This window comes from Bombina bombina, chromosome 1 (genome assembly GCF_027579735.1).
Source record: "Bombina bombina isolate aBomBom1 chromosome 1, aBomBom1.pri, whole genome shotgun sequence".
Lineage (NCBI taxonomy): Eukaryota > Metazoa > Chordata > Amphibia > Anura > Bombinatoridae > Bombina > Bombina bombina.
This window is the reverse complement of record NC_069499.1, coordinates 1,358,730,349-1,358,751,123: the sequence shown is the minus strand read 5'-3', so window position 1 is coordinate 1,358,751,123 and position 20,775 is coordinate 1,358,730,349. Positions and strand designations below refer to the sequence as shown.

Genomic DNA, 20,775 nt, shown 5'->3' with positions numbered 1-20,775 from the left:
TTTGCCTGCTTTTTTTTCCTTCTAACACCTGAGACCTCATATCTTTGAGTCCTTATAACTTTTTTTTTTTTTAGTAGCTGGTGTTATTATGAGTGTAAGTATACTTTGTGATGCATTTCTTTCATATAGGTGGCGAGAGTCCACAAGCTGTTACTGATGGGATATATATTCCTAGCAAGAGGAGGCAAATTTTCCCAAACCTCAAATGCTTATAAATACCCCTCCCACCTCACTCATACATCAGTTTAAAAACTTTGCCTCCTTATGAGGTGGTGAAGCATGATGTGCATATTGAAGCCCCGTTCCTCTCTAAGTGCAGTGATTGCCTGATGACACCATGTTTTCAGCTATGGGAAATCTTTTCATAAGGCTCTCTGTAAATTAGGTCGCAGGGATTCATCTTCTGCCTCCCTTTACAGATCAACATTATACTCCACATTCCATTACCTCTGCTGATATGTTTCAGTATTGGTTTGGCTGTATGCTTCTTAGTGGATGAGTGGCTGCATGCAGGTAAGTATGAATATTTTATAGATACTCACAGCTATGGATGGGACACTTATATTTAAAGGGACATGAAACCCAATTTTTTCTTTCATGATTTAGATAGAGCATACATTTTTAAACAACCTTTCAACGTACTTCTTTTATCTCATTTGCTTCATTTTCTTGTTATCCTTTGTTGAAAAGTAAATATTGATAGGCTCAGGAGCTGGGAGCTAGTTGCTGATTGGCGTCTGCACATATATGCCTATTGTGATTGGCTTACTGATGTCTTCAGCTAGCTTCCAGTAGTGCATTGCTGCTCCTTCAAGAAAGGATACCAAGAGAATAAAGCAAAATTGATAATAGAAGTAAATTAGAAAAATGTTTAAAATTGTATGTTTTATCTAATCATTGAAAGAACAATTTTGGGTTTCATGTCCCTCCTTTGTTCTCTCTGTATAAAATGTGTATAGAGGCCCATGGGACAGGCAATATTCCCTTGTTTTATTTAAAACTGTCGTTTACCTCAATAGATAAGGGGAGGAAATTTAGGCATGAAACAGGCATAGCTGGGTAACCTATAAGAGCGCTCGCACCGTGCCTTGCCACTTCTATGTTCGTATTTTCCCACCAAAATTGGGGGTATTTAAGCGCCATCACCATTGTTCCGATTTTTCCATCAAAATCACGGGTATTTTAAGCTCTACCCCTCACTACAATATGTCCTCAAACAGTAAGGGTCTATTTTTTTTCAAATAAGCCCTCATTGTACCTGTGAAAGGGGATTGCTATATAAAATACTATAGAAGAACAAACGAATGAAAGACCAAATTTTTTTTATACCACAAAATTGTCTTTACAAGGGGATTTATTATTATTCATTATTGCATTTTGTTTTATATTTTGCCATAATGGAGCAGCACCACCCTGTCCCTGAAGCAAGCATGGAACCTGGCAGACTGAACACCTTTCTACAAAAGCTAAGTGTGCTTATTGCAAATCGTCTGAAGTAGCTTCTTCAGCTCATTTATGTGTGTCATGCCTAGATTATTTGTCACGTTCTAAACAACCTAATGATGATTCACATAAACAGTCGGATGCCGATGGCGTACCCACAGAAATGAAAGAATTTGTTGCTGCTGCTATTGATAAGACCCTGGCTGCACTGCCGACTTCAAATAAACGCAAAAGGTCAGCCAATGTTTTACCTAACACTAGTAATATTTGTACTGACCAACAGAATAGTGAAGTATCCACTAATGCTGAAGATTCCTCTGATTCAGAGACTCCTTCATCAGACATAGAACCTGTCAGTCCCTCCTTTATGTTTAAAATTGTAAATATCCGTCTCTTTTAAAAGATGTCTTAGTCACTATAGGGATTGCAGAGAATAATCCTGTTGATGATAAGCCCCGTAGTCGTTTAAATTCACTATATAAAACAGTTACCAATCTCCCTGAGATTTTTCCTGTACCTGATGCTATCTCTCTAACATGATTGCTACCGAATGGTCTAAACCAGGTACCTCCTTTATCCCCTCTGCAAAGTTTAAAAGAATGTACCCTTTACCTATTACTAACTTAGAAATGTGAGAAACCATTCCCAAGGTTGATGGGGCGATTTCCACTTTTGCTAAACATATACTATTCCTTTGGAGGATAGTACTTCTTTCAAATATCCTCTAGATAGGAAACTGAATCTTATCTAAGAGAGGACTTAATTATATACTGGCTATATTCTTAGGACCAGCCCATATCCATTGCTGATGTAGTTGCAGATTCATCCTTTTGGTTAACCAATCTGGCTCAGCAGTTATCTTCTGACCCTGAATATACCAACATTTTAAATCGACTGCAACATGCAAATCATTTTATTGCGATACTGTTTTTAACATACTAAAGATTAACATCAAAACAATGTCTTTAACTACTCTAACTAGAAGGGCTCTTTAGCTCAAACCATGGAATGCTGATATGGTATCTAATACCAGACTACTATCAATTTCATTCCAAGGAATAATTTATTTTGATCCCAACTGGATTCTATTATTTCTATACTGGAGGTAAGGAGGCTTTCCTTCCTCAGGACAAAAATAATAAAGGCCCAGCCTTTCTGAAATCAGTTTCAGACCTAGAATCTTCAGGAGTAATTGTCCCAGTACCTTAACTGGAACAGGGCTGGTGTTTTTTATTCAAATCTCTTCATTGTTCCAAAAACAGGAGATTCTTTCAGACCTATTCTAGATCTCAAACCCTAAACAGATTTGTGAAAGTCCAACTTTCAAAATGGACACTAAAATGACTATTTTGCCCTTCATTCAGCAAGGTAACTTTATGTCCACATAGACTTACAGGATGCGTATCTTCACATCCCTTTACACCCAGAACACCACACCATCAATTTCTGAGGTTCTCCTTTCTAGAAAAACATTACCAATTTGTTACTCTTCCGTTTGGCATAGCAACTGCCACCAATAATTTTTACAAATGTGCTCGGGTGTTCGTCTATCTGTATTCAGAGAGCGGGGATTTGCAGTGTTCCTTATTTGGATGATATCTTTGGTACTAGCTCATCTCCTCTTTTTAGAGATTCTCATACAACCCAACTGCTGCTGTTTTCTGCAAAAACATGGTTAGAGGATCAATTTACCAAAGAGTTCCTTGATTCCTCAGACAAAGGTCACCTTTTTAGGTTTCCAGACTAAATTCAGTGTCCATGGACACTTTCCTTTACAGAAAAGAGACAAGAAAAATTAGTTTCAGCTTGTCAAAGCCTTCAATCCCCTATCTTCCATTCAGTTAGCTATGTGCATGGAGGTACTTAGCCTCATGTTGACCAGCATTGGATGCAACCCCTTTGCTTATTTTCATATGACACCCCTCCAACTTTGCATGCTACACCAATGGTGCAGGGATTATACTCGATTTATAAAACTGATATTCTTAGAAACCCAATACAAGACTTTCTGACTTGATGGTTAAACCACCACTTTGATTTCAAAGGGCTTTCTTTTTCAAACTAACCTGGTCTGTGATCACCACTGATGCAAGTCTTACAGGTTGGGGAGCTGTCTTGGGGGTCTCTTACAGTATTTGTTGTCTGGAAAACTCGCAAAACGAGGTTACCAATCAATGTATTACACCTCCATTCTCTTATCGTTTTTTTCTAGACAGACAATATCACAGCAGTGGGCTTATGTCAATCACCAGGGAACGCACAGTTCCCTAGCCATGACAGAGGTATCCCAAATCCTTTTTTGTGCAGAAACAACGCCTGCCTCATTTCTGCAATTTCACATCCAGGTGTAAACAACTGGGAGGCAGATTAACTCAGTCGTCAGACTTTACATTCCGGGAGAGTGGTCTCTCCATCATGATGTATTAAATCAGATTGTACTACTTTGGGGCCCTACCAGAAATAGATCTGATGGCCTCTTGTTTTAAACAAGAAAATTCCTAGATATCTTGCGAGAACAGGGACCCTCATACGGACACGTATGGACGCTCTAGCAGTGCCCTGCTTTACAAGTCAGCTTATCTGTTCCCCCCTCTGATCCTACTTCCCAGAGTGATTTCAAAGATTAAAGGACAGTTTTAATTAATCCTGACTAGCGCCAGCATGGCCTTAAAGGATTTGGTACGCAGAGCAGCCTTTTATCTCAAGGTCCCTTCTTCCATCCAGACTTAAAGTCTTTAACTTAGTGCATGGAAATTGAACGTTTAGTTCTCAGTCACAGAGGTTTCTCCTGACTCTGTGATTAACACTATGATTCAGACCCGCAAGCCTGTTTCAAGATCATAATGTTTGGAAACTTATATCTCATGGTGTTCTTCTCATGATTACACTGGCATTCTTTTCGAATTCCTATGATTCTCCAGTCTGCCAATACTTGAAGGGACAAATCTCTGCTCTCTCCTGTCTTTGTTTTACAGAAAGATTGCTAACCTTCCTGATATTCACTCTTTTGTTCATGCTCTAATTTGAATTAAAGTTTTAATCTGGTATCGAAGATTTACAGGCTCCTCCTGTTGAGCCTATGCATTCTCTGGACATTAAAACTACTTTCTTGTAATGTTTTGTTTCTCTTGGCCATCTGTTCAGCTAGAAGAGTTTCTGAATTGCCTGCTCTCTCTTGTGAGTCTCCTTATTTGAATTTTCCATCACGATAAAGCTGTTTTGCAGACTTCTTTCAAATTTTTACCTAAGGTTGTTGATTCAAATAACATTAATAGGAAAATTGTTGTGCCTTCTTTGTGTCCTAATCCTAAGGATTCTACTGAAAGATATTTACACTCTTTGGATGTTATTAGAGCTTCTAGTCTGTTTGTTATTTTTTTCTGGTTCTAGAAAAGGTTAGAAAGCTTCTGCCATTTCATTAGCATCTTGGTTAAAACTTTTGATTTACTAAGCTTATTTGGAGGCGGGCCAGTCTCCGCCTCAGAGAATTACAGCTTATTTTACAATATCAGTTGCCACTTCTTGGGCTTTCAAGAATGAAGCTTTAGTTGCTCAAATATGCAAAGTGGCCACTTGGTGTTCTTTGCATATCTTTACAAAATGTTACCATTTTGAAGTTTTTGCCTCTTCAGAAGCAGCTTTTGGTAGAAAGGTCTTAGTTTGATTCTAGTGCCTATAATTTAAGTTTTTTTTTTTTATTTAAAAAATACTTTATTACTTTTTGGATTTTATTTCTCGGCGAAAAGTTTTTATTTTATCCCTCCCTTTATTGTTACTATTGGACTTCCACATCTTGGGTATTATATCCCATCAGTAACAGCTCGTGGACTCTTGCCACCTAAATGAAAGAAAACATAATTTATGTAGGAACTTACATTAATTTCTTCCATGGTGCCGAGAGTCCACAAGCCCACCCATTTTTGTGTTATGATTTTTTTTGTTTATAGCACATCTTTTTTCCTGCTCCTCTTTTTTATGCTTTTACTCCTTAAACCCCTCACCAACTTGGCTATATGTTAAACTGAGGTATGTGTGAGGTGGGAAGGGTATTTATAGACATTTGAGGTTTGGGAAACTTTGCCTCCTCCTGCTACAGGTTGTGGACTCTCACCACCATGAAATAAATAAATTTATCAGGTAAGTTCTTACATAAATTATGTTTTTTGATGTGTTTAGTGACACTTTTTTGTTTCGCAAAACGGTTAACCAGAACTCTGAGGACATGGTAATCATTGTAATGTGAATTGTGATTGCGCACATGCGATCTCGTTTACTTTTAACTCGTAATACCAGTAGTAAACCTGACAAGTGCAAACACACGCTTATTGATTGTGTGCAAAAGTTTGCGCTCCACTCGTAATCTTGTCCTGTATAGGTAAATTAACAAGGGCAAATATTTACTTGGCATAAATATGCATCCTGGTAACTAGTGGGCTTTTGTTTGCTTTGTACACCCCTGATAAGATGCTATATGCTCCCTCCACCCCACAAATGCATCTCTGTACTGGACAGAGGTAAATTATGTCATGAACAACGTGAGCACTATAGATAACTCAGACTATCACCTTATTTACCATACAATAGACAGAGGTGCCTTTGGCAGGTGAATGAAGTATACAGCAACTGATTAGGGGCAACTTGTACAGCCAGACTACAACTCTCTGAGAAATCTATAGAGGATGTGTCACTAGCAGAAATTTATTTAAAACAGTATTGTATGTGGTATCATTGGAATGGGGTTAAAAAATGTGTTCTATATATGTTATGCATGGTAAATGGGTTTAATCGACTGCATTGTTTTTTGTTGTTGTTTGTTTTGTACTGGCTAATTAAATTGACAAACCCCCTCTTTTACCATTACTGATGAAAAGGGGTTATATCAATGTGTATTTCTGATAAAAGGGGTAATACATACTTCCCTAATATTTTTGGTGTTGATAGAAGTAGTGTTACATCCCATCCGCTATATGTACAGTATGTTACTGGCAGACAGAGGGTTAAGCACTGTGGCATGTAATCGTATTACTGTCAGATAGGGGTTACCAATATTCTCTTTTGTAGAAGTATATTGAGGACTAAATATTTCACAGATTTATGTGTGTGATCTCTGCACCCCTTTTAGGACCATTCTGTGAGTATCTTAGGGGTGGCATCCACTATGGCACATCAACTGGGGCACAATCTCGGTATAACCCATGACACAGTGGCTAAGAAGTGTGGAAATCCAGTGAATGGGAGAAATTGGATCATGGAGCAGTCTGGAGGGTGAGAAACCATTTTTTTCATGCCTCACTATTGTAGCTATTTCAGATTGAATAAAACCAAGCTGCAGAAGATAATAGAAGTGCAAATGATCCAATACAATTGTGCAGATAGGTGATAAAACTGACCCTTATGGTGCTGTGTTGTGGGATATAGTACCTGGCATTTAGGTATGTTTATAGTGCACATAATAAGTGGATTAAAAGGATGTTCTAGTGTAAAATTAAAGTACCATTAAATATAGTGAAATTCATAATTAACTAGGGCAATATAGAAAGTCACTGCAATAGTACTTGTTCTGAATTTTAATTGAGCAGTAGACTTTTTATTTCTGACAAATTTAAAAATGTACACAATTTGGTGGACCCCTGAATCGTGTGACAGCCATTAGCCAATCCCAGACTCCATACTTATACATTATGCACTTTTGCACATGCTCAGTAGAAGCTGGTGCCTCAGAAAGTGCGGATATAAAAAAGACACAATTGATAATGTATATGTAAATTAGGAAAGAGCCTCTTAAACTACATGATCTACCCTGAATCGTAAAAGGTCTAGTTCTGTGTGTCCCCTAAAATGCTTTATTTTGTTAGAGCATTTTATTTTTAATATAAATGTGTTTTACTATGTGTTTGACCCCTGCAAAGTTGTGCTATTGTCATTCAAGATGAGTATAATGAGCAAATGAGAAGTATGAATACATTCTTATGCACAATGCACTGGCTTTATTCTCATCCATGAAAAAGTCACTTGAATTTCCTCCCTCTTCTTCTAGGTTTATGCCTGGCCTTGCTTTCAGTAACTGCAGTCTCTCAGATCTGGTCTATAACCTCAAGCAGGGGGCTGCTATGTGTCTCTATAATGTTCCATCCCCCCGGAATGTGTTTGGAGAGCCGCGTTGTGGAAACATGCTGGTGGAGGAGGGAGAACAGTGTGACTGTGGACTTACTCAGGTGAGCTAACACAAACAGGCTTACTGGCCGTCCTGCCTGTTATTGCCGCTGTGCTATTCGCTAGATATTTGTAGAAGGTTACTGTGTCACAATATGGTGTCTTCTGTAAGCTCGCTGTGCTGCGATGTGTCAGAGTGATTTCCCTTTCATTGAAAGTGCGCTCTCTATGGGGTCTCTCTCATTTCTTTAGAAGAGTCAAGTAAAGTGTCTTGTAAGACCCTCTACAAGGTTTCAAATCAATGATATTCCCAGTCCAGTCGTCAATTATTATTACATGATATTGTACATGAGCAATATTTTGCCACTGAGAAATGTAATATCAATAAATCTGAAAAATAGTTTGAGATTCGATTTTCACAGGATTTTTAAACAATCTAATTTGAGAGCCTACGAACACAGTAAATGGTCACGCAACCCAATTCACAAAATTAAGAGTAATTAAACAATGATATATGTGAAAGCAAATAAGTTGCAATGAGATAATACATTGCAGGTAAAGAGTGTGCTAAAGATGCCATCCCCAAGTGCCTCTGCAGGCAGCTCCTCTTTCTCTTGAAGACAAAACCTTCAAATTTCAAACTGAAAAAAACCCAACAAAAACAGAAGGGCGCCCCACTAGTGTTATTAATTGCAACAATGATATTAAAGGGACAGTAAAACACAACCTTGTAATTACAAGATATTTCTGTTGTGTTACTATAGGATTACATCTCAGCCAAGTCTTAACATTTTTAAAACAAATAAACATCCTTTTACTATTAGTTTTCAATAGCCAAACTCTACCCAACATTTGCCTATTTGCAGGAGCCAATCTGGGCTTTAGTCCACAGACAACAAGGCTAGCAACTAATATAAAGGTCGTATGAAGTACATTGTTTTGCAGAAATTATCTGATAAAGCCAATAAAGGATAGGTATGTAGCCTTAAGAAGTCAGTAGAGTGCATTTTAAGTTCTGAGAAATAGAAATTGCTCAATTTTTAAAGCTAAATTACTTAAGGGGGAAATAAATAATGAAAATATATTGCAAAGTTGTTTCATTATGCGTAACCAAACATTTTATATAACAATTTCAAGGCGTTTACTGTCTTTATAAAGCAAAATATGAAAAACATTACTCACAATGATAAAGCACCTGGTGGTGCAGAATCCAGTATGCTGGGCATTACTCGTGCTGCCAGACCACATAGATTATAGGGACTCAATATAGTGTATATACCAGACCATTAAGATCAGTTAACACACAGTATAAAAATGTTAATAAAAGTTTGGATATTCCAATCTACTTATATCTCAGTCCATATATTTATGTTCATAAGGCTTTATAATCTTGCACCCGGTTCAGCCTGTTTAAATACTCATAACAGGTTACCAGCTATTCATTTACGCATAATAGTATACCCAAGTATCACCTAATGTCACATAACAAATATATTAACCTAAAAGTAAGGTAGTGTAAAAAGAAAATATAATAAAGTGAGTATTATCTGATGTAACAATAATTCTGTTATACAAAACAAGGCGAAATTACATCATATTTAAGATTACTGCATTATATAAAGTAATTGGCCAAACCACACAGTCCATAACATAAACATTATAAAAAAAATATATATTTTTAACCTGTACCCGTCTTAAATATATATTTTATTTATAATGTTTATTTATGACTGCAATTAGAGCTTTATAAAATGTAAATAAAGGTGTTTCACTCGATTTCTTGTGATGCCAAATTACTTTACATAGGCAGTTTTATTATTTTAACACCTGAATTTTTAATGGACCAGATGACTTAGAAAACAAAGCCAAACATTTAGATGCTATTTTTGATGTATTGCATTTGACAAAGGAACCGGTCTGGTTTTAGAGAGGTCCACCGAGTGCTTATTTCTGCTGGATATTGACTCTGTTATATAGCACCGTGGGCTGCTGTTGTATTGTAATATGGGAGTACATCCTTTTGGACTGATATATATGTATGATGTGTGTTTGTTTTAAACCATAAGAAGGGCAAACTTCAATGAACTGCACATAAGTCACCATCACAAACGTGTCGGCTTGCTATGGCTAAGGTTATACAAAAGGAGCAAGTTGTTTGTTGCGTAGCAGCTATATTTGCACAGTAGCATAAAACTCAAGGACTATTCAGTGTTCGGTTTCTGATTGCAAGTTGTCTGATTTCTAATAATATGTATCTGACTCAGTACCTTGCTGAAGTTAACAAAGATATCTTTTTCTTTCTATTGTTCTATTTAATCTCAAGTTCTCAATGTATTCTCAGTTTTTGTAACTTCCCTTTCTCTTGTAAGGTGTATCCAGTCCACGGATCATCCATTACTTGTGGGATATTCTCCTTCCCAACAGGAAGCTGCAAGAGGATCACCCACAGCAGAGCCGTCTATATAGCTCCTCCTCTAACTGCCACTCCCAGTCATTCTCTTGCAGCTCTCGACAAGAAAGGAAGTAGCTAGAGAGATGTGGTGTTTTTATTTAGTTTATCTTCAATCAAAAGTTTGTTATTTTCAAATGGTACCGGAGTTGTACTATTTTAGCCTCAGGCAGAAAGTAGAAGAAGAGTCTGCCTGTGGTCTTTGATGATCTTAGCAGGTTGTAACTAAGATCCATTGCTGTTCTCACACATAACTGAAGAGAGAGGTAACTTCAGCTGGGGGAATGGCGTGCAGGGTCTCCTGCTATGAGGTATGTGCAGTTTAAATTTTTTCTAGAGAAATGAATATGCTAGAAAATGCTGTTAATACCGGATATATTTAAGGTAAGCCTGATTACAGTGATTTAATAACGACTAGTATCATGCTTGCTGTAAAAGGTAATATTCTTATTACTTTCTCACATTACTGAAAAATAAAACGTTTGCTGGAAGTGTATAAACGTTTTTTTATACATATTGGTGATAAAACTTTATTGGGGCCCAGTTTTTTCCACATGGCTGGCTAGATTTTGCCTAGGGATAGTTTTGTTAGGCCCTCTCACTGTGAATACAGGTTGGGAGGGGCCTATTTTCGCGCCTAAATGCGCATTAGATTTTGCAGCTTGAGACATCCAGTTTCCCTGAAGGAGTCCCCTGAACACTTATGACCTCTCTAAAGGGTTTTGTGCCTTTCAAAGTCGTTATATGGGCAGGTAGGGCCACAGCAGAGCTTTGGCAGTTTGTTGTGACTGTTGAAAAACGTTTATATCGTTTTTTTGATCCGGTTTTGAAACTAAGGGGTTTATCATCCATTTGCAAGTGGGTGCAATGCTCTGTTAGTCTATTATACACACTGTAAAAATTTACTGCTTTTTATCACTGTTTTTTTCTGACAAAATTTGTTTCTCTTAAAGGCACAGTACGGTTTTAATTTTTTTGCTTGTTTTACATTTATCAAAGTGTTTACCAAGCTTGCTGGTCTCATTGCTAGTCTGTTTAAACATGTCTGACATAGAGGAAACTCCTTGTTCATTATGTTAAGAAGCCATTGTGGAACCCCCTCTTAGAATGTGTACCAAATGTACTGATTTTACTTTAAGTTATAAAGATCATATTCTGTCTTTAAAAGGTTCGCTCAAGGGACTCCCGCTCAAGAGGCGCCAAGTACATCTAGCGCGCCCATGGCGTTTACTTTACAAGACATGGCGGCAGTTATGGATCATACAGCGGTATTGTTAAAACTACCATTGTTACAAGGAAAGCGAGACAGCTCTGGGGCTAGAAAAAATACAGAGCACTCTGACGCTTTAGTAGCTATATCTGATATCCCCTCACAATATGCAGAAGCTGAGTCAGGAGAGCTTCTTTCTGTGGGTGATTTTTCTGACTCAGGGAAGATGCTTCACCTGATTCTGATATGTCAACATTTAAATTTAAGCTTGAACACCTCCGCGTGTTGCTCAGGGAGGTTTTAGCTACTCTGGATGACTGTGACACCATTATAGTGCCAGAGAAATTGTGTAGATTGGATAAATACTATGCAGTGCCTGTTTACACTGATGTTTTTTCCAATACCTAAAAGGTTTCAGAAATTATTACTAAGTAAATGGGATAGACCAGGTGTACCGTTCTCTCCCCCTCCTATTTTTAAGAAATGTTTCCAATAGATGCCGCTACACGGGACTTATGGCAAACGGTCCCCTAAGGTGGAGTGAGCAGTTTCTACCCTAGCTAAGCGTTTACAACTATCCCGTCGAGGACAGTTGTGCTTTCCTAGATCCAATGGATAAAAAAGTTAGAGGGTTACCTTAAGAAAATGTTTATTCAACAAGGTTTTATTCTCCAGCCTCTTGCATGCATTGCCCCAGTCACTGCTGCTGCGGCCTTCTGGTTTGAGTCTCTGGAAGAGGCCTTTACAGGTAGAAACTCCTTGGCTTGATATACTTGACAAGCTTAAAGCGCTTAAGCTAGCCAATTCATTTGTTTCTGACGCTGTTGTTCATTTAACTAAACTAACGGCTAAGAAACTCAGGTTTTGCTATTCAGGCGCGGTAGGGCGCTATGGCTTAAATCCTGGTAAGCTGACGTTACTTCAAAGTCTAAGCTTCTCAATATTTCCCTTCAAGGGGCAGACCCTATTCGGGCCTGACTGAAGGAGATCATTTCTGATATTACTGGAGGAAAAGGTCATGCCCTTCCTCAGGATAGGTCTAACAAATTAAGGACCAAACAATCTAATTTTCGTGCCTTTCGAAACTTTAAGACGAGCGGCGGCATCATCTTCACTCTAATACAAAACAAGAGGGAAATTTTGCCCAGTCCAAGCCGGTCTGGAGACCTAAAACCAGGCTTGAACAAAGGTAAACAGGCCAAGAAGCCTGCTGCTGCCTCTAAGACAGCATGAAATAATTGGCCCCCGATCCGTGGTAACTGATCTAGTAGGGGGCAGACTTTTTCTCTCTTCGCCCAGGCTTGGGCAAGAGACGTCCAGGATCCCTGGGCGTTGGAAATTGTGTCCCAGGGATATCTTCTGGACTTCAAAGCTTCTTCCCAAAAGGAAGATTTCAACCTCTTCACAATTATACTGCAGACCAGATAAAGAGAGAGGCATTCTTCTCATTGTGTTCAAGACCTCCTAGTTATGGGTGAGTGATTCACAAAGTTCCAAAGGAGGAACAGGGGCAAGGATTCTATTCAAATCTATTTGTGCTTCCCAAGAAAGAGGGAACCTTCAGACCAATCTTAGATCTCAAGATCCTAAACAAATTTCTCAGGGTCCCATCTTTCAAGATGGAGACTATTCGAACCATCCTACCTATGATCCAGGAGGGTCAATACATTACTACCGTGGACTTAAAGGATGCTTATTTTCACATTCCGATACACAAAGATCATCATCGGTTTCTCAGGTTCGCCTTCCTAGACAGGCATTACCAGTTTGTGGCTCTTCCCTTTGGGTTAGCTACGGCACCAAGAATCTTTACGAAGGTTCTGGGGTCACTTCTGGCGGTCCTAAGGCGCGGGGCATAGCAGTAGCCCTTTACTTAGACGACATTCTGATACAGGCGTCGAATTTCCAAATTTGCCAAGTCCCATACGGACATTGTTCTGCATTCCTGAGGTCTCATGGGTGGAAAGTGAACGAAAAGAAGAGTTCTCTATCCCCTCTCACATGAGTTTCCTTCCTGGGAACTCTGATAGATTCTGTAGAAATGAGGATTTACTGACAGAGGCCAGGTTGTCAAAAACTTCTAAATTCCTGCCGGTGTTCTTTATTCTACTTCTCGCCCTTCGGTGGCTCAGTGTATGGAAGTAATCGGCTTAATGGTAGCGGCAAGGACATAGTGCCGTTTTGCCCGCCTACATCTCAGACCGCTGCAACTCTGCATGCTCAGTCAGTAGAATGGGGATTACACAGATTTGTCCCCTCTACTAAATCTGGATCTAGAGACCAGGGATTCTCTTCTCTGGTGGCTATCTCGTGTCCATCTGTCCAAAGGTATGACCTTCCGCAGGCCAGATTGGACAATAGTAACAACAGATGCCAGCCTTCTGGGCTGGGGGGCAGTCTGGAACTCTCTGAAGGCTCAGGGGTCATGGACTCAGGAGGAGGCTCTCCTTCCGATAAACATTCTGGAACTAAGAGCGATATTCAATGCTCTTCAGGCTTGGCCTCAGCTAGGGCAGTGAGGTTCATCAGATTTCAGTCGGACAACATCACGACTGTAGCTTACATCAAACCCATCAAGGGGAACAAGGAGTTCCCTAGCGATGTTAGAAGTCTCAAAGATAATTCACTGGCAGAGATTCACTCTTGCCACCTATCAGCTATCTATATCCCAGGAGTAGAGAACTGGGAGGCGGATTTTCTAAGTCGACAGACTTTTCATCCGGGGGAGTGGGAGCTCCATCCGGAGGTGTTTGCACAGTTGATTCAACGTTGGGGCAGACCAGAACTGGATCTCATGGCGTCTCGCCAGAACGCCAAGTTTCCTTGTTACGGATCCAGGTCCAGGGATCCCAAGGTCCAGGGATAGATGCTCTAGCAGCGCCTTGGTCCTTCAACCTGCCTTATGTGTTTCCACCGTTTCCTCTGCTCCCTCGTCTGATTGCCAAGGTCAAGCAGGAGAGAGCATTGGTGATTTTGATAGCACCTGCGTGGCCACGCAGGACTTGCTATGCAGATCTGGTGGAATGTCATCCTTTCCCACCATGGACTCTGCCTCTGAGCAGGACCCTTCTACTTCAGGGGTCCTTTCAACCATCCAAATCTAATTTCTCTGCGTCTGACTGCTTGGAGATCTGAACGCTTGATTTTTTCAAGCGTTGTTTCTCCGAGTCGGTCATTGATACCTTAATACAGGGCGAAAGCCTGTCACCAGGAAAATCTATCATAAGATATGGTGTAAATATCTTCATTGGTGTGAATCCAAGGGTTACTCATGGAGTAAGCGTCAGATTCCTAGGATATTATCTTTTCTCCAAGATGGATTGGAGAAGGGTTTGTCAGCAAGTTCCTTAAAGGGACAGATTTCTGCTCTGTCTATTCTTTTGCACAAACGTCTGGCTGAGGTTCCAGATGTGCAGGCGTTTTTGTCAGGCTTTAGTCAGAATTAAGCCTGTGTGTAAACCTGTTTCTCCGCCTTGGAGTTTAAATTTAGTTCTTAAGGTTCTTCAAGGGGTTCCGTTTGAACCTTTGCATTCCATAGATATTAAGCTCTTATCTTGGAAAGTTTGTTTTTAGTAGCTATCTCCTCGGCTCGAAGAGTTTCGGAGTTATCTGCTTTACAATATGATTCTCCTTATCTCATTTTTCATTCCGATAAGGTAGTGTTACGTACCAAACCTGGTTTTCTACCTAAGGTGGTATCTAATAAAAATATCAATCAGGAGATTGTTGTACCGTCACTGTGTCCTAATCCTTCTTTAAAGAAGGAACGTCTTTTACACAATCTTGACGTGGTTCGTGCTTTAAAGTTTTATTTACAAGCTACTAAAGATTTTCGTCAAACATCTGCATTGTTTGTTGTCTACTCTGGACAGAGGAGAGGCCAAAGGCTTCGGCAACTTCTCTTTCTTTTGGCTAAGGAGTATAATAAGCTTAGCTTATGAGACTGCTGGCCAGCAGCCTCTGAGAAGGATTACAGCTCATTCTACTGGAGCGGTATCTTCCACATGGGCTTTTAAGAATGAGGCTTCTGTTGAACAGATTTGTAAGGCGGCGACTTGGTCTTCGCTTCATACTTTTTCAAAATTCTATAAATTTGATACTTTTGCTTCTTCGGAGACTATTTTTGGGAGAAAGGTTTGGCAGGCAGTGGTGCCTTCCGTTTAAGCACCTGCCTTGTCCCTCCCTTCATCCGTGTCCTATAGCTTTGGTATTGGTATCCCACAAGTAATGGATGATCCGTGGACTGGATACACCTTACAAGAGAAAGGGAAGTTACAAAAACTGATTTATGCTTACCTTATAAATTTATTTCTCTTGTGGTGTATCCAGTCCACGGCCCGCCCTGTCATTTTAAGGCAGGTGTGTTTTATTTTTAAACTACAGTCACCACTGCACCCTATGGTTTCTCCTTTCTCTTGCTTGTCTTCGGTCGAATGACTGGTAGTGGCAGTTAGAGGAGGAGCTATATAGACAGCTCTGCTGTGGGTGATCCTCTTGCAGCTTCCTGTTGGGAAGGAGAATATCCCACAAGTAATGGATGATCCGTGGACTGGATACACCACAAGAGAAATAAATTTATCAGGTAAGCATAAATTTTGTTTTTCTTTAACTTTTTGCCTCCTATTCCACCTTTACTCATATTATTATTATACTTTATTTATGAAGTGCCAACATATTCAACAGCACTGTCCATGGATACAATTCATTTAAATAAAACAATGATATAAAACTTGTAAGAGACAGGACAAAATTTACAAACGCATACAGGAGGAATTGCGGGCCCTATTCCCGTGGGAACTTACAATCTAGAAGGGTAGGGGGTTGAGAAACAGGAGGTGAGGACTGAAAAATTGAGAAAGATTTAAAAATATGCGTAACGTTTCGGGAACCGGACTGGTTCCTTTGTCAAATGCAATACCTAGATGCTATATATATTAGAGTCCCCACCCTTTATCTTTCCTAGCTCTCTTTGTATCACCATCTCTATCTTTCCTTCTCTCCAACCACTTACATTTTCTCCTCCTTATACTATCCCTTTATGCATTTTACTTTCTCTACCTTCCCTGCTTTCTGTTCTCCTTCTCTAATCGCTCAGTCTCTCTCCCTCTATTTCTTAGTCTTTGTTTCCATTTGTATCTTCAATTACTTATTTCTCACCATATTTGTATTGCTTTCTCTTGTAAGGTGTATCCAGTCCACGGATCATCCATTACTTGTGGGATATTCTCATTCCCAAACAGGAAGTTGGCAGAGGACACCCCCAGCAGCGAAACTGTTATATAGCTCCTCCCCTAACTGCATATCCAGTCATTCTCTTGCAACTCTCAACAAGCATGGAGGTAGTAAGAGCGAGTGGTGGAAAAATAGTTAGTTTTCTTTCTTCAATCAAAAAGTTTGTTATTTTAAAGGTACCGGAGTTGTACTATTTTATCTCAGGCAGTAAATAGAAGAAGAATCTGCCTGAGTTTTCTTTGATCTTAGCAGGTTGTAACTAAGATCCATTGCTGTTCTCACATATGTCTGAGGAGAGAGGTAACTTCAGCGGGAGAATGGCGTGCAGTTTACTCTGCTATGAGGTATGTGCAGTTGCAATTTTTTCTAGAATTGGAAATGCTAGAAAATGCTGCTGATACCGGATGAATGTAAGTTAAGCCTGAATACAGTGATTTAATAGCGACTGGTATCATCCTTACTCTCAGGGGTAATACCCTTAAAAAAATGCAATATAAAACGTTTGCTGGCATGTTTAATCGTTTTTATATATGCTTTGGTGATAAAACTTTATTGGGGCCTAGTTTTTTCCACATGGCTGGCTTTATTTTTGCCTAGAAACAGTTTTCTGAGGCTTTCCACTGTTGTATTATGAGTGGGAGGGGCCTATTTTAGCGCTTTTTTTGCGCAGTTAAAATTACAGACTGAGACATCCAGCTTTCCTCAGAAGTCCCCTGAATGCTATAGGACATCTTTAAAGGGCTCAAAGTCGTTTATTGGGGAAGGTAGGGCCACAGCGGAGCGTCTATATCGTTTTTTTTATCCGTTTTTTGAACTAAGGGGTTAATCATCCATTTGCAAGTGGGTGCAATGCTCTGTTAGCTTATTACATACACTGTAAAAATTTCGTTTGATTTACTGCCTTTTTCCACTGTTTTTCAAATTTTGACAAAATTTGTTTCTCTTAAAGGCACAGTACCGTTTTTTATATTTGCTTGTTAACTTGATTTAAAGTGTTTTCTCCAACATAGGTGTGTCCGGTCCACGGCGTCATCCTTACTTGTGGGATATTCTCTTCCCCAACAGGAAATGGCAAAGAGCCCAGCAAAGCTGGTCACATGATCCCTCCTAGGCTCCGCCTACCCCAGTCATTCTCTTTGCCGTTGTACAGGCAACATCTCCACGGAGTTTTTTAGTGTTTAACTGTAGTTTTTATTATTCAATCAAGAGTTTATTTTAAAATAGTGCTGGTATGTACTATTTACTCAGAAACAGAAAAGAGATGAAGATTTCTGTTTGTATGAGGAAAATGATTTTAGCAACCGTCACTAAAATCCATGGCTGTTCCACACAGGACTGTTGAGAGCAATTAACTTCAGTTGGGGGAACAGTGAGCAGTCTCTTGCTGCTTGAGGTATGACACATTCTAACAAGACGATGTAATGCTGGAAGCTGTCATTTTCCCTATGGGATCCGGTAAGCCATGTTTATAAAGATCGTAAATAAGGGCTTCACAAGGGCTTATTAAGACTGTAGACTTTTTCTGGGCTAAATCGATTCATTATTAACACATATTTAGCCTTGAGGAATCATTTTATCTGGGTATTTTGATATAATAATATCGGCAGGCACTGTTTTAGACTCCTTATTATTTAGGGGCTTTCCCAAATCATAGGCAGAGCCTCATTTTCGCGCCGGTGTTGCGCACTTGTTTTTGAGAGGCATGACATGCAGTCGCATGTGAGAGGAGCTCTGATACTTAGAAAAGACTTTCTGAAGGCGTCATTTGGTATCGTATTCCCCTTTGGGCTTGGTTGGGTCTCAGCAAAGCAGATACCAGGGACTGTAAAGGGGTTAAAGTTAAAAACGGCTCCGGTTCCGTTATTTTAAGGGTTAAAGCTTCCAAATTTGGTGTGCAATACTTTTAAGGCTTTAAGACACTGTGGTGAAAATTTGGTGAATTTTGAACAATTCCTTCATGTTTTTTCGCAATTGCAGTAATAAAGTGTGTTCAGTTTAAAATTTAAAGTGACAGTAACGGTTTTGTTTTAAAACGTTTTTTGTACTTTGTTATCAAGTTTATGCCTGTTTAACATGTCTGAACTACCAGATAGACTGTGTTCTGAATGTGGGGAAGCCAGAATTCCTATTCATTTAAATAAATGTGATTTATGTGACAATGACAATGATGCCCAAGATGATTCCTCAAGTGAGGGGAGTAAGCATGGTACTGCATCATTCCCTCCTTCGTCTACACGAGTCTTGCCCACTCAGGAGGCCCCTAGTACATCTAGCGCGCCAATACTCCTTACTATGCAACAATTAACGGCTGTAATGGATAATTCTGTCAAAAACATTTTAGCCAAAATGAACACTTACCAGCGTAAGCGTGACTGCTCTGTTTTAGATACTGAAGAGCATGACGACGCTGATAATAATGGTTCTGAAGGGCCCCTAACCCAGTCTGATGGGGCCAGGGAGGTTTTGTCTGAGGGAGAAATTACTGATTCAGGGAACATTTCTCAACAAGCTGAACCTGATGTGATTACGTTTAAATTTAAGTTGGAACATCTCCGCATTCTGCTCAAGGAGGTATTATCCACTCTGGATGATTGTGACAAGTTGGTCATCCCAGAGAAACTATGTAAAATGGACAAGTTCCTAGAGGTCCCGGGACTCCCAGAAGCTTTTCCTATACCCAAGCGGGTGGCGGACATTGTTAATAAAGAATGGGAAAGGCCCGGTATTCCTTTCGTCCCTCCCCCCATATTTAAAAAATTGTTTCCTATGGTCGACCCCAGAAAGGACTTATGGCAGACAGTCCCCAAGGTCGAGGGAGCGGTTTCCACTTTAAACAAACGCACCACTATACCCATAGAGGATAGTTGTGCTTTCAAAGATCCTATGGATAAAAAATTAGAAGGTTTACTTAAAAAGATGTTTGTTCAGCAGGGTTACCTTCTACAACCTATTTCATGCATTGTCCCTGTAGCTACAGCCGCATGTTTCTGGTTCGATGAGCTGATAAAGGCGGTCGATAGTGATTCTCCCCCTTATGAGGAGATTATGGACAGAATCAATGCTCTCAAATTGGCTAATTCTTTCACCCTAGACGCCACTTTGCAATTGGCTAGGTTAGCGGCTAAGAATTCAGGGTTTGCTATTGTGGCGCGCAGAGCGCTTTGGTTGAAATCTTGGTCAGCTGATGCGTCTTCCAAGAACAAGCTACTTAACATTCCTTTCAAGGGGAAAACGCTGTTTGGCCCTGACTTGAAAGAGATTATCTCTGATATCACTGGGGGTAAGGGCCACGCCCTTCCTCAGGATCGGCCTTTCAAGGCAAAAAATAAACCTAATTTTCGTCCCTTTCGTAGAAACGGACCAGCCCAAAGTGCTACGTCCTCTAAGCAAGAGGGTAATACTTCTCAAGCCAAGCCAGCTTGGAGACCAATGCAAGGCTGGAACAAGGGAAAGCAGGCCAAGAAACCTGCCACTGCTACCAAGACAGCATGAAATGTTGGCCCCCGATCCGGGACCGGATCTGGTGGGGGGCAGACTCTCTCTCTTCGCTCAGGCTTGGGCAAGAGATGTTCTGGATCCTTGGGCGCTAGAAATAGTCTCCCAAGGTTATCTTCTGGAATTCAAGGGGCTTCCCCCAAGGGGGAGGTTCCACAGGTCTCAGTTGTCTTCAGACCACATAAAAAGACAGGCATTCTTACATTGTGTAGAAGACCTGTTAAAAATGGGAGTGATTCATCCTGTTCCATTAAGAGAACAAGGGATGGGGTTCTACTCCAATCTGTTCATAGTTCCCAAAAAAGAGGGAACGTTCAGACCAATCTTAGATCTCAAGATCTTAAACAAGTTTCTCAAGGTTCCATCGTTCAAGATGGAAACCATTCGAACTATTCTTCCTTCCATCCAGGAAGGTCAATTCATGACCACGGTGGATTTAAAGGATGCGTATCTACATATTCCTATCCACAAGGAACATCATCGGTTCCTAAGGTTCGCATTCCTGGACAAGCATTACCAGTTCGTGGCGCTTCCTTTCGGATTAGCCACTGCTCCAAGGATTTTCACAAAGGTACTAGGGTCCCTTCTTGCTGTGCTAAGACCAAGGGGCATTGCTGTAGTACCTTACTTGGACGACATTCTGATTCAAGCGTCGTCCCTTCCTCAAGCAAAGGCTCACACGGACATTGTCCTGGCCTTTCTCAGATCTCACGGATGGAAAGTGAACGTGGAAAAGAGTTCTCTATCTCCGTCAACAAGGGTTCCCTTCTTGGGGACAATAATAGACTCCTTA

At 40.1% G+C, this 20,775-nt stretch overlaps 1 protein-coding gene across 7 annotated transcripts in view; it reads left to right on the top strand.

Annotated features, from left to right (window-relative positions):
* Nucleotides 1-20,775, top strand: part of ADAM15 (ADAM metallopeptidase domain 15) — a 288,661-nt gene that overhangs the window by 95,676 nt on the left and 172,210 nt on the right. For all 7 annotated transcript variants that reach the window (XM_053703491.1, XM_053703477.1, XM_053703467.1 and 4 more), the window contains exons 11-12: nucleotides 6,566-6,708; nucleotides 7,481-7,658. In XM_053703491.1, the coding sequence (XP_053559466.1) occupies nucleotides 6,566-6,708; nucleotides 7,481-7,658 (321 nt within the window). The remainder of the gene's footprint in view (nucleotides 1-6,565; nucleotides 6,709-7,480; nucleotides 7,659-20,775) is intronic.